Below are 14,217 nucleotides of genomic sequence, written 5' to 3' on the forward strand. Positions count from 1 at the left end.
CTTCCATCTGCTGCAAGATGAAAGTAGACATAGTATATGTCAGTAGGTACTCACGCAAGGTTGTCCGTTGATTCTCCAAACAACACAAGTCATTTTGGAATATAGATCAGAAGATCGGAGTATATGTACATGTCAGTCGTGAGTATCGGATGTAACACGAGGACGCACTTAGTCTCAGGTGTGCCATGCGTTTAGCATAGAAGTGACCACTAACTTTATAAGTTTTATTCTGTATGTATAACAGTGACTTCAGTGACATGAGGGCTTGGATCGTATTGTCCCTTGGTATGGCTGTTACGTGCCTTCCAGGGGTCAGCCCTTATAGGTCTATGGAACCAGAGGATAGTTATGAATGTTTAGGATGCCGTCTATTTAACATTAACGAGAAGGATAGAAGCCACAATAGAAGAGCGGTAAGTATATCATTGTGTTATGTACCCGTAAATAATTATCTTATTCTCTTTTATGTTTCTTATATCAATTGTTTTTTTTTTAATTTATCTATTTTATTATGTAAGGTATCATAAGTAATATAACTGTATATGGTCGTGCTTATTTCAAATACTTCGATCATTGTTTATGTTCGTATACATTAAAAATCTTGTCACAATACTTGAATTTAACACAAACATGCTTATCTATAATTTATACCAAAACACTTCGACTTTGAAATAAATAGATCTCAACACGATAGAATATTATTCATGATAAAAGCTTTTACCATGTCTACACTGAACTGTGGCCGATCCTTGTATGAAAAACATATATACTGCCCAATTCCCAAGTCGTTTTGGAAGTCTGTAGGTGAAAATCAATCGTGAAGAATCGATAGAAAGAGTCGTCTTGCATGTTACTGGCCATTCGCCTTTGATTTACACCATAAATTGTTAAAGTCGTTGCTTTCTGAACCGCTCCTCTACGTGGCGAAGACAACACCTTGTTCTGAGATATGGAGGAGTCCCCATGGAGTGATACAGTACACAACGTATTCATACCTCGTGGGCGGACACATTATTGCAAGTCAAGACACTTACTTCCGATCGAAATTAGTTACCAAATGTGAACGTTTTGACGGAGGCGTGTCCAGGAACGGCCCGTTTAGTTTCCTTTTATTAAGTTGATGTTTGAGCTTGATGGCCAATTCTATATTACAAAGTACACGAAATGGCATTCAAAAATAATTGGACAGCGTACTTAATGTCCATTTCAAATAAAGTAAGGAAGGCAAAAAACGCGAGAATATTTTAATAAATATATTTCTGTCATATTCAGAAGTTAAAATTTTCTACGTCGTAATTTATTAAACATAACTGACAAAGAGCTGAATTTTACGTTGTTATGATTTATTTTCGTTTTCATATTTATTAATCTATTATTTTCGTTCTTCCCTTGAGTGTGGTGTGAAGAGTTACAAGCACTACGACTATACCAGCTGGTTTGACTTAAATTCGAGAAAAGCGAAAGATGAGTTTAGTAATTGAATTCCATCCAAGCTTTATGGCAATGACACGACTTTTTCGTTTCGCTTTTACGGTAGTTTCATGACATTTTTAGATACATGAACGTCAGGTTACAATATTCCTAATCATAGTGCTTAGAGATATACTACTAACGTTGTCACTATCCACGGAATATAGATATATAGAAGTTTTGGATGTTGCACTTACCATTCCCATTAACAACACAAAATGGTACAATAAACATATATTCATGTGTAACAAACACCTGTATACATCCACCGTGAGAATTATTATTTAACAATCTGTAAACCTCTATTCACGGACCCTTTGTGACCCTAAGTGGCAGATTAACGATAGCCTATATCAACCCGATTCGACTGATGTTTATCTTAAACCTACTGAAACACACCTATAATCGTTATGGCACAATTAGTAAGAGATGAATTGTTGTTATCCATTACCACTGTGTAAACAACGGGTTTTACAATATCGACATTAACAGTGGCGTCACAGTTACTGACGCTGATTTCGTAGTATCGACAGCCACCATATGTATACGTTTAATGTACATATGCCTCCATTTTCTGGCCTTGTGGAAGCCTGAGTAACGGCACACACCAACTCACATTTATACAATGTTCAGTACCTAGTAAGTATAGTCATCAAATACAGAATAGCGATCTACAACAATGTTTGGTCATTTTCCATAATTTATGACAAACTGAAATTTTTGTGAACATTAAATATCAAATTTTGTGATGATTAACATTAAGATACGTTCTAGTTTAGATACAGACACGATGAGAGGGAACTGAGGTTATCTTAAACAATTTACTATTACATTAATTTAGCAATACTATTACATTTCATTCTGTTCACTTCTTGTTTCACCTTGGTACGGGTTGTGCTATTTTGTTGTAAATGTATGACTAGATTTATCTCTGATAAAATATCCCTCCACATCGAGCACATGTCTTTTACACCCAATTACATAATTATATCACTCATAACGTCTATAAACTAAATGTTGACTCCATGGTAACAGTCCCTGGCAGTACAAGACGCTTTCTTTTGTTCTGATTTTGTCTCTGTAGTTTTATGAGTGTTCGACAATACACTGACATCAAAACAATAAAAGAGCGTTTCCCGATAGACATCATAAAACTGTCTACACTGTATAATGCTTAGCATTCACGGCATAGTGGATATAGACAGTGGATAGTGGATATACATATGTAGGTAGATGTTAAAACATTATTGCACATGTTGAGACCTTTTTGAGTTACTACTAACAGTTTTCAATTCCTCGATATATATCTACAGTAAAGACGTAGACGTATACGCGAGATATCACGCTAGGTCGCTAATAAATAAAAGTGATTACATTAAATACAAATGATAGGTTTTTGTGTCTTTGTTTACTCCACTAAAATTGACTTAAGCCACTTGATTGTGTGTTGGACACGCAATTGTCAAATCAATTTCTTCATTATTAACCCCCTATTTCTCGTTACCTACAAGCAAAATTGATGGTATTGTAGGAATAATATGTGTTATATGAACCAGTTGACATTTATCTGTGGTTAATGCACTTCATTTACTACGAGTAATGTCGATAACAGCCACTTCAGTTAGTATTTTAATATCATGTACTCTAGATCTATTATTAGTTTCCTAAGATATGGATTATTATCGGCTATCACACCAGGTTTTCTCTTACGACCTACAAAGTAACGTCATGATCAAATAAGGATAATTTCATACCATCTCTCAAAAATGTGATCATTGGTCAGGATGTTTTTAAAAACTCCAAAATGGTAAACTTTATTAAGAGATTGTACAAAAGACACAAGTAAATAACACGTGACACAGTAGAGCTGAACAATAAATTAGTCTGATTCTTTCTAACGTTTCGTTCTTCTAAGGCTCGTCAGCGATGCTAAGAGCCTGACTTAATGAAAAATAGGCGACCGAGAAAAGTAGTCAAAATGATTATACACTAACATTTAATAAGTTTTATTCTAAACCGTGGCACTATTCGAAAGAATACAAACGTAACATACAGTTCATAATCTTTGCCCAGCTTACTTGTAATGGATAGGGAGCACTGTTGCCATTCTCCGTCTGAGCTCGTGTATACAGCGTATAAAAAACAAGTATATCTTCGTTGGTCGTGTGCTTTGTGATCGAAAGTTTCCAAGATATACAACACGACATTACGTATCCCATGTCCTAGATATGCGTGACATTGGCGTTTATAGGGGAAAGACTGACCTGATTCTGTGACAGCAAGTCTCCGTGTCTCGTGTCTATTTCGGTTTTAATCACCTCAATGTTATATAAGGACATTGGAGTCCCAAACAGACACGTCATATTGCATATCGGGATCTGTGTGAATCATCTTGCTTCTTGCCCGTATTGTCGAAAAGACGCCGTTTATAAATAACCCTTTGTCATTCTAAATCATCAATAAGTGTCTACCATTGATATTTTTATAGGTATTGTTAACTGTTCATGTCATTCCAAATTTGGAATTGTGTGTAACCTAACGCACGTGTATATTACTATAATACTTCGAAGAGGACGGCGTTTTGAATTATCGCACCGTTTTCGTATGTTTTGATATCATGGCATTTGCACGAATAACATTCCAACAAGAACCCGTTCATGGTTCGTTTATAGAACATAAACTACATCTCCATTGTTCCACGTATTTATGACAATGAAAGCCTGAATTGCTCGATTTCTAATAGACACACTCCATAACCGAACCTGAGTCGATTTGTAGCTATGATTATGAAAACCACTACATCAATACCACATGATTTTGCTCCATGTCATTTCCTCATTACTACCAATATAACTAGATCACGGATCAAGGCTCCATGTCACCACATCGTTGACGTGCGATTTAGACTCGCGCGTCTTTAACGTTAGGGAAAGATTTAGGTCCACATCACTTTATCCTCACCACGCTCACTAAATCTATACGGATCGATTGGAATCAGTGCCTTTATAGCTTTACGATGGATTTTGCATCTTGAACCTTAGTGTGCTATTTTGATCCTCGTTACTAAATTTGTAAGATTTTAAGTCAAGAGACATTAAGGACATAGCCAAAATCTTTGCAACATTTATGGCTTAATTGACCTTTGCCAATCCTGTCTTACGGTGCGACAACGATGCCTTATACAACATATCTATATCGATGAAAGCTGGCATACCTAAAGTTGATCGATACTGATGGTTATGAAATATTTGATGCATTTCGTTTAGTTTTTATGTTGAAAATAGTATCATCCTGTGATTTATGACTATTTTTGAAATTTGAAACACCAATGTTATGTCAAATAAGTCTTGCGTTTAGATATACGAATTTTATTGACCACAAGATTTTTTTCAGAAAGCAAGGCCAGTGGGTGGCAGAGTATCTGGTATTTGACTTGGAACTTCATAGTGATAACTTCAGCATTACAAAAGCAATGATTATGTATAACTCACGTTTGTAACATAAGCATCTCTCTACACGTACTTATCAATATATTATATTTTTGTTTGGTGTGTGAATATCAGGAAGTTATGCTCTATTAGCATTAAAAAACGGAAAAAAAATATATTAATATATGACTTCTTTATGCTATCCATTTAATCTTCTGGCTAGTTTCTCAAAGATAAAAATATAAAGTAATATAAATTAAAACAACAGTGCGGACAAGAGAATTGTTAAATATCCGAGGCAATCTGACCTTATGTCAGTACACAAAATAAAACATGAAATATTACATAAAAACATAACATACATAAAACAAATACAAAGTTATGAATCTAAATCGAGAGCGGTGGTTAAAATCTAGATCTATAGATGATCCCGTCTGTCTATGGACGCCGAAAAAACATCTTAAGCTGGTGATTAAAGTATCACAAATGTTTAACAGAAATCTCGGTACGTTGTGCACGATAGCCACTGAGCGTTTATATATAGTTATAATTTCAAGCGTTGTAGTAAGCGAAGCTGAATATAAAACAAATATCGGTACCATTATAAAGAATTTTACGCCTAATGTTTAAATCGGTTAGCCTTGGAAGATTTGACTACTGTGTTGTCACCTAATCAATCGTTGTGTTGGTCATAGCTCACAATATCAGCAAAATGATCCTGCGATTGTACATAAAACATTATGTAACATTTCTATCATATGTCTGTAAACTATTCCAGCCAACAAACAAAACGCGATGGGATATTGAATTTATAGCGGTGACGAAATAAAACATCATGCGGGCTCTTATTTTATCAGATTTCAGAAATGAAAAAAAAAATAAAACAAAAAACAAAGTAATAAAAGAAAGGGAGAGAGAAGGAAAATCAATGAATTTAAAATTTATGTTTACCAGAGTCTATAAGTATTGACAAATGTGTTCAATAAAAAGCAGATTTTTCAGATTAAACGTCCGAAATGGTTACGCTATATTGCTTCATTTCAAGGTAGAACAATAACTGATGTTATTTGGCCCGATGGCCCGCTTCATCTCGTTACCCTTTGTATGGAACTGGTAGCAATCAACACAGATACGGAAAAAGGCCTTGAACGGGAAAGATATCTGTAATAATATTTGGAGATTTGCACGCAGAAGCGTCGATAAATCGGAACAGAGGAGTGGTAATACACCAGCATGTCCTTCTAGACAGTCTGTCGTAACACGATAATTGGTACCATCACAATAGCAATGGCTGCTCAAGACAATACAAGGCCATCACATTTTAGCTGACGACGTTATATGTATATTTATACGATTCGACAGCAATCCATTTGGATTTGAAAGAAAAAAAAAGGTTGAGCGACTCACGTTCTCTTGCGATGTAGTTCGCGAAGGCCAAGGAACAATATCGAGTTGTACATACGGCAGTCTCGCCTGTATTCTTTTGAATGCTAAGCTTACCCAGACAATGACTAGTACAAGGTAACCGTGACATTGTAATGTAATTACGCTGTTCTCCTTGTATACACAAGGGACCGAATTGATGTGAAAAAGTAAGAATCACCCATTCGTACATCTGTAGAAGCAGAACTGCAATTGTATTGTTTTCTATTTACTAATTTATTTACTTTAATGTGCTGCCTCGCGCATTTGCTGTTATTATCATACTGGGCTATGAGTTATAGGGAATAAAAGTTTGTGAATGTGTGAGTATATTGTATACTGAATGTAGCTGTTTGTATAACACGTTTTAGAGAGGACATACTATCATGTCCTACAAAGTACAGACATTGTAGCTTTTGTGATGACTTAACAGTACAATGACACGGTATACCGATAGAGATTTGTTCAACAAGTTATCGGTGACCATACCATTTTTCCTGTACTTTCGAATGATGGTTGTTGTGACTATATATCTATATGATAACGTCGATTATGGTACCTGATAGATGTTGTGAATTATCCAGCTATTGCTATCATGTACATGGTATGTTTAACCTTTTTTAATTGTTGCCACAACATAGTCTATAACATGGTATTGTGTATCGTATATATGCTAATGAATAACGAACATATTATATGACATAATAGTATCACGTCGCAAAATGTGCTGTTCAGTTGTGCATCCCTTGTATAAAGTGAGGTATTTTCCAAGTTCGGTATAGAAAAGGCATCGTGGACTAAAGGGGTTGGTTTTATGGGGGTGTTTAAATGGAAGACACACAATGTTTTAATAGCTAAATTCTGCAAAGTATCAGACTGATTTAGCGAATATCTTACATGTTAAAGGCGTATAGGGTGCGCTTTTTCAATGATACATGGTATAGAGTTTTTTTAGCACCAGAGCATGAAACTCAAAAAATATTTCTATCAAAGCTTATAATTACTTTCTATAGATAGGTTTCAAAAATAGAATAGCTCATAAATGTATAAATTTGATAATTCAATGAAGGATTATTTTATAACAAATCACTACCCCATAACAACTGGCATGACATAATGTGACGTCATTGACATCTAATTCGTGCCATTTTCAATAATTAAAACTTCATTCATGAGTGAGCCCGTCACACTCCGGAAATGAGTAAAAGTATAATATAACAGTTTGTTCTTAATAAATCCGTCATTTATTCGTTGTTTATTGTTTGAATATTTTATTATGCTGTAGCCTGATTGTTTTGTTTACGTCAATAACTGGCAGAAATCCATAAAACAGGTGAATGTAAATAGATTTATTTAAAAAAAAATAAGAAAAGAAAAAATCCACAAGACCCGCCGCAAGGTGGCATGTTGGTATTGACTCCCATTATCAAGTGGACTGAGCTGACTTATTTCATTGAAAAATGAAAAGAAAAAGTCGACGAATCAGATAGCTGCATTTTGCGTACAAACAACAAAAAATTAATCATATAAGCTTTCTTTGAATTGTGCCTGGTTCAACGGTACCTTCCTGTTTAGTCACGCGCATCCTCAGCCGGATGATTACACTTTGATTGTAATAATAATCTCAGTTAACACAACATTTTCACACATGAAAAAGCTTGTGCTGAACTCAGTAATTATTTCTCTGTGGAAGTCATATCTCTTACCCATATCATGCAAAGGTGAGATTTTGTTTTCTTTTTCACTTTCCTGTTACCTTATTTTTTATTTATTTATTTTTTTGTTAACTGTTTACATCGTGACACCATCAATGTGCTTCTCTTTCTACAAATAGCAACAGTAAAAGAAATATAGGACGTGTGTTGTTTCATTTAATACTATTTCATTCTTTCGGATTTTACGAACTTCTTTGGAAACTGAAAGGAAAAAAATCAATATGGTTTTAAATGTGTATATCTTGCGAGATGATGGAAACGGGAACAGCCAAAACATTCCTCATTTCATTTGCAAACAAATAAGCAAATGAATACTTCAGTTGAATAAAATATGAGATTAAACACGATTGACTTTGGATAAAGGAAGGTTTGCAATTAAATACAAGGTTATGTCGACTAAAAGTGTACAGTTAAAGACAAATCACTGGTACTGTATCAGTCAGATAGTCTCAGCACAGAATTGTTTCTGTGCGTGCACATTAAACTCTCTTAAAAATTACAATTCGGAGAAAACTCATCACATGAGGATAACCCGTTCACCGCATTGCTCAATGGAATCGTCATTAAACCGCAAAGGGAAATGGAAAATGTCTGTCACATCTTGGTTTTGCAAAATTTTCTAATTTACTCTAGAGTGTTCCGGAAGCCCAAGTGCGTTACCAAAATGAGAAAGGTTTTAAAATGGCACCGATAGAATCAAAGAGTTGCTCATCGGTACACTACAGTTTCCTAGTCGGCACCAGACGAGAAACCAATGTCACTTCCTTTGTCTACGTTGTTTTCTAATCCCATTAACTAAACGGAAATGTATCGAAGTACAAACGGCTTTAAACATTCTTGACTGACATTGGGCGATCCCTTTACTAAAGCTTGAAGCCAGTCTGGACCCAGGGGACTCATACGGAGAGCGTTTCTCATTGTGAGATTTCGATTTTAGAACCATGCTTTTAAGTTTTAGATAAATCGCTCCGTTACCGACAAGGCGATTAATATGGAAGCTGTTTATTTCCAACTTTTGTCATGATGTTACAGATTAAGACTGAGTCCTACTAACATATGAATGGAGTTGTGGGTATACTCTTATCTACTAACGTATACAGAAAGACATATGGAAGTCATGAACTACGGACACTTATATCGAAAGCATTTAAGACCAATATAGAGTTTACACTGACATCGTAAAAAGACATTGCATGTTAAAATCAATTACTTCAAACCCATTTACAATATTGCAAATTTCACAAACTACATTCAAATACGGATGTATGAACGGGTAGCTGTTTGTTTTCATTGCATCAATTCTCTTCCATATTACGATATTTCTTGACCTAAGTATAATGCCGTCAATTTAACGATGTTATCAAAGATAAGTCAGCGGCTTAGAACCATTGAATTTGTAACGCTGTATGAACTTGCTATGCAAACGGCAATTCAATCATCGATATATTGATTGAAAATAATTACAATTGCAGACGATGCGATGTTACTTTTCAGACTAGATTACATAGCATATTGTAAGTCACGAGTAGTAGAAGGAGATTAAAGAAAAACGTTTTTGACTTAAGAAATTTAACAAATTGATCGGTTTAGCGTTTTTAAGTCTGATAATTTGTGTTTCCGTTTCTGCCACTCAGAGGGGGAATTGGAGACATCCGTTTAACGTGTCAGATAAAAAAGTGATTGATTAAGTTTGGAACTAATTGTATTTATTTTTGGCCATGTGAAAGAACAATGCTGTTTCCCTGATTGTTCGATTACGATTGTATCTCGGTTGTTTTATATATTTGTCAGAATTCACAAAACACTGACACGAGTGTTTTATGGTCGAATATTGTCCTTAAAGCTACAACACTGCAGTGTAAGAAAACATATATCGGCTTTTCTTCTATCAATATTTCTTGAGTTGGTGCAATAATGCTATCTATATAGATCTATTAATCATCAAACGGACCCCTGGTCGAATAGAAAATATGTATTAGGTGGCATGATTAAGAATGGTCTCTAAAACACTGTAGATTGTATGAAAAAATACAGTGGATAGAATACTTTTATGTATTATGATATTATAGAAAAGACGTACAAGTGAATAACGCCTGCATCCCGATGCAAATTTAGAATAATACGCAATATAGCCAATTATTTGATTAAATTGCATTTCTCAGATACTTCATCATTGAAGGGCTCGTCAATCATGCGATGGGTCTAAATTGTTGAAATCAAAGAGGCAACTCATTGAAATCAAATTTGGTTAAAATAAATCCTAAATTTACGGTAGTTCAAAAAGTTACAAATCCGATAAAAATCAATATGGTGTTTACATGCCCCAGTTGATTCGATATTTCAGGATGTGCTCCTGTTATCCCGATATTCGTTCAAGATGTCAGGAACTGCCACACGAACCTCAGAACACAGGGTTTCGGGAGAGGCAGGTAGATGAATATAACGTGGAAGTTTTAGAGTTGTCAGAATGATTTCATAGGAAAATATCTATTATTGCAGCTGGACGTGTTTAATAATAGTTAATATGTTAATATTGTTGTTCTTTTCTTTTTGCTTCTCATCATTTGGGACGATATATCACTAACTTGGATTGACCAAGATTTACATAGTGGGTATCGTCCATGAAGCAAAGGACGCTTTTCCTTTCGGAACATCCAAATTCATTAGCCTTGTATTATTACAGGAGTAAATGTGAAAATCTCTCTTTTTATAAATGTTTTGTCCTGGGTTCATTGAATTTTAATTTCAATTAAGATTCTGGTAACATGATATTTTCTTTGTTGTATTATTTCATGTGTATCAGTGCTTCATAACTAAGCAGGAATGATTAGCTAAATTTTGGCTGAGGAACACCATAGACCACTCTGTTCTTTATATGTATAATACTCTTCCGGCATTTGAATACGTAAATCCCTGGCATAAATTGATATCATGCCAAATTCCAAGCAGATTCGTGATTCCTTACAGCTACTAATCAAGCAAGGAAACGAGATTTTCCTTTCTAGATATGAACGGAATAAATATTCGATGAGATAACGAAATGCGTAAATTGTTGAAAACCGTACATATTTGTATTAAGCTGGCTATATGTTTTACACGAAAGTTTCTGGACGTTAAAAAATGAAATACATGTTTATATCTGACACATTTACGGAAATATCACTCAATATCGCAGCTACATGATAGACCTGTAGAGGCCCTCTATAATGAAAAACACACACTCAATAAGCCCCGTGGAAGGAAAATTTGCATGTTTTCGATACCCACTGTTAATTTCTTACATCATCTGTCAGTATATTTTCGAATTTGTGATGATTTTAAAATCAAATATATATAACCGAGGGCATGCTATCACTCTAGGTTTGGAAAGGAATGCCATTGAAATAAAAACAAGAAAACAAAATAGGTGGAGGTGAAATGATCGCACATATCATACGAGTAATCAGCTTTTACTGTTTTAAACATTGTGAGTTAGGATTGATGCATGTGCATGGTTTTTGAAAGATATATCAAATGGAAAATTTACAAAAGGGGAAATGAAATTAGCATGTTTGGTAAGTGATTTTTTGTATGTCGTATGTTGAAAAATCCGCCGTATGATGTGCACCCCTGGTCTATGTATGAAGAACCGTATAAGACATTGCTGCATGAAGTTCATTTACAGACCTTTGCTTATATCCATGGTACAAATAAAATGCAGAGGGATTTGGTTGTTTGAAGTACACTCTGTCACAGGACTGTTTTGTGAATTACAAGCATTTGAGATAAGTTAAAGCTAAAAAGGCTTTGTTGTATGAAGGAAGTACAAACTGTGGAGGTTTATTGTTTAAAACTTACTTTCGGATAAGCTTTTTGGATGACTACAAGTTTGGAGAGGCCTGTTATGAGCTATACATATTATGATCAAGGGAATGAACCGTTTTTGACAATTTATTGAATAAGTGACAAAAATAACTAGTTTTCTTGTCAGGTACAAAAGTCCTGTAAGCAATTGAACACGTTATTTGTAATACACAGTATATACTTACATATGCCTCTAGATAATCAATAGAATTACATGATTTCTAAATCAAACCGACGAAAGTTCGACGATCGGGTAGACCAAACACGAAAACATTTGCTTTGCCAAATCGCTACAGAGTTGAGACGGTAGACGTAGCTGTCACGTGGTTGTCTAGTTTCTGTGGTTAACCTGATAACTGGATACTAGATGATAGTGTACAAAAATATCGATGAATTAATAGGTTGCATAAAAGCGGAACTCATGATAGCTGGACACAAAAATCGTCCGCTTCTGATCAGGTATGCTATCTTGTGCCTCCCAGATGGACCCTGATGACGGTGCAATAGAAGTAGATCTAAGTGTTATGGTAAACTTTTCATAACATAATGAACTGGCTTATAGAAAAAGACATTCTGTGATTATCAACTTTAATACTACACTCCATGCCTAGAATCAAGGGTTTCGAGATTGTTAGTGTTTTGTAGTTGGATGTCCGATACATCTGCTATTTCACGATCCTTGGCACGTCCTAATATCGAAAATCCCATAGCAGTGACACTAGATATTATTTGAATGCCAAACAAAATCCAGTTTCAAGACTGCACCTTCGCCTACTCACACTCAATAGGCATGCATGGGAAACCAAATTATATGCCTGCCTAGCTTGTAACGGAACACTGTTCTGGATTCGAGAGTTACATCTGCATTGATTAACCAAATGCATGTTTTACTTGTATCTTTAATGTATGAATTATTTGCTCATTTATGGATTTCTAAAGAATGTATTAAGAGTAATACCATTCTTATTGTTTGTTTTAGCTCTGTCTTATATCGAGAGAGCTGCTGGAGCTCTACCTTGCATTGCAGTAGCTATTAAGCGTAGTTTTGAAATGATCAAAATAGCGACAGTAAAGAGAGGAGGTGTGATATAAATATAGTTATGGAGCGGTTTTTTGATTGCATTAACGTTGGCATCAACTAATTGGATACTTCCATCTTCGAAATGTATTGCTAATGCGCTGCATAGTTTATTCCATACACACATCTTCGAAATGTATTGCTAATGCGCTGCATAGTTTATTCCATACACACATCTTCGAAATGTATCGCTAATGCGCTGCATAGTTTATTCCACGTACATACCACCGTATACGCAAAATAAAAAAAAACCTTGTGCCATACGTATGGTTGCGTTTATAAGCTACAATCTTTCGGAACACCTTATCCTTTTCTATTGTACTTTGCTACCTGTATCCTTGGAAACTGTTCTTTTTGAAGATATTGGTTATATCTTCCGTTCATTATGCAAACCAACCCACTTGTATGTAATGCGTATTGATATAGAAATCATGCATATGTCATTTAAGAAGGCAAAACAAATCTATCTGTATGCAAGTCGTTCTGGTATGCAAAACATCTCTATTTGTATATATCTTCAAAGTTTGTACATTACATCTATCTGGGTGGTAATAGAAAATTTATTCTGATAGGCAAAGCAAATCTATATGTAGGTTTTTCAGGTATAGACATATCTGTACGTAAGCCGTTCAGATATAAAACTGCTTGTATATAGACCGTTTAGATATATAGATATCTTTATGTAGGCCGTTTAGATATATAAATATCTGTATGTAGGCCGTTTAGATATATAAATATCTGTACGTAAGCCGTTCAGAAAGAAAATGCTTGTATGTAGACCGTTTAGATATATAAATATCTGTATGTAGGCCGTTTAGATATATAAATATCTGTATGTAGGCCGTTTAGATATATAAATATCTGTATGTAGGCCGTTTAGATATATAAATATCTGTAGGTAGGCCGTTTAGATATATAAATATCTGTATGTAGGCCGTTTAGATATATAAATATCTGTATGTAGGCCGTTTAGATATATAAATATCTGTAGGTAGGCCGTTTAGATATATAGATATCTGTAGGTAGGCCGTTTAGATATATCAATATCTGTATGTAGGCCGTCAGAAATTATTAATCAACACTATCAGTATGAAAGTCGTCTAGGTGGGAAAATCAACTCAGTTTGTATGCTAGTCGTTCAAGTATACACGTATGTAAGTTGTTCAAGCAATACAATACGTGTATTATTATGTATATCAGGTCATTCCAAATGCACGAAAACCTCTGCGGTACCAGGTACTATCAGTTAGGGATTGTTTAT

General features: G+C 34.9%; 1 protein-coding gene across 1 annotated transcript in view; it reads left to right on the forward strand.

Moving 5' to 3' along the window:
• The first annotated feature begins 257 nt into the window (after nt 1-257).
• LOC132546421 (CCN family member 5-like) overlaps nt 258-14,217 on the forward strand; it is a 71,519-nt gene continuing 57,559 nt past the window's right edge. Inside the window, exon 1 of the mRNA XM_060210134.1 lies at nt 258-413. Coding sequence (XP_060066117.1) covers nt 258-413 — 156 coding nt within the window. The remainder of the gene's footprint in view (nt 414-14,217) is intronic.

The sequence above is a fragment of the Ylistrum balloti genome, unplaced genomic scaffold (assembly GCF_031769215.1).
Source record: "Ylistrum balloti isolate Yb309-2 unplaced genomic scaffold, AGI_CSIRO_Ybal_v1 Utg369888, whole genome shotgun sequence".
NCBI classification, from domain to species: domain Eukaryota; kingdom Metazoa; phylum Mollusca; class Bivalvia; order Pectinida; family Pectinidae; genus Ylistrum; species Ylistrum balloti.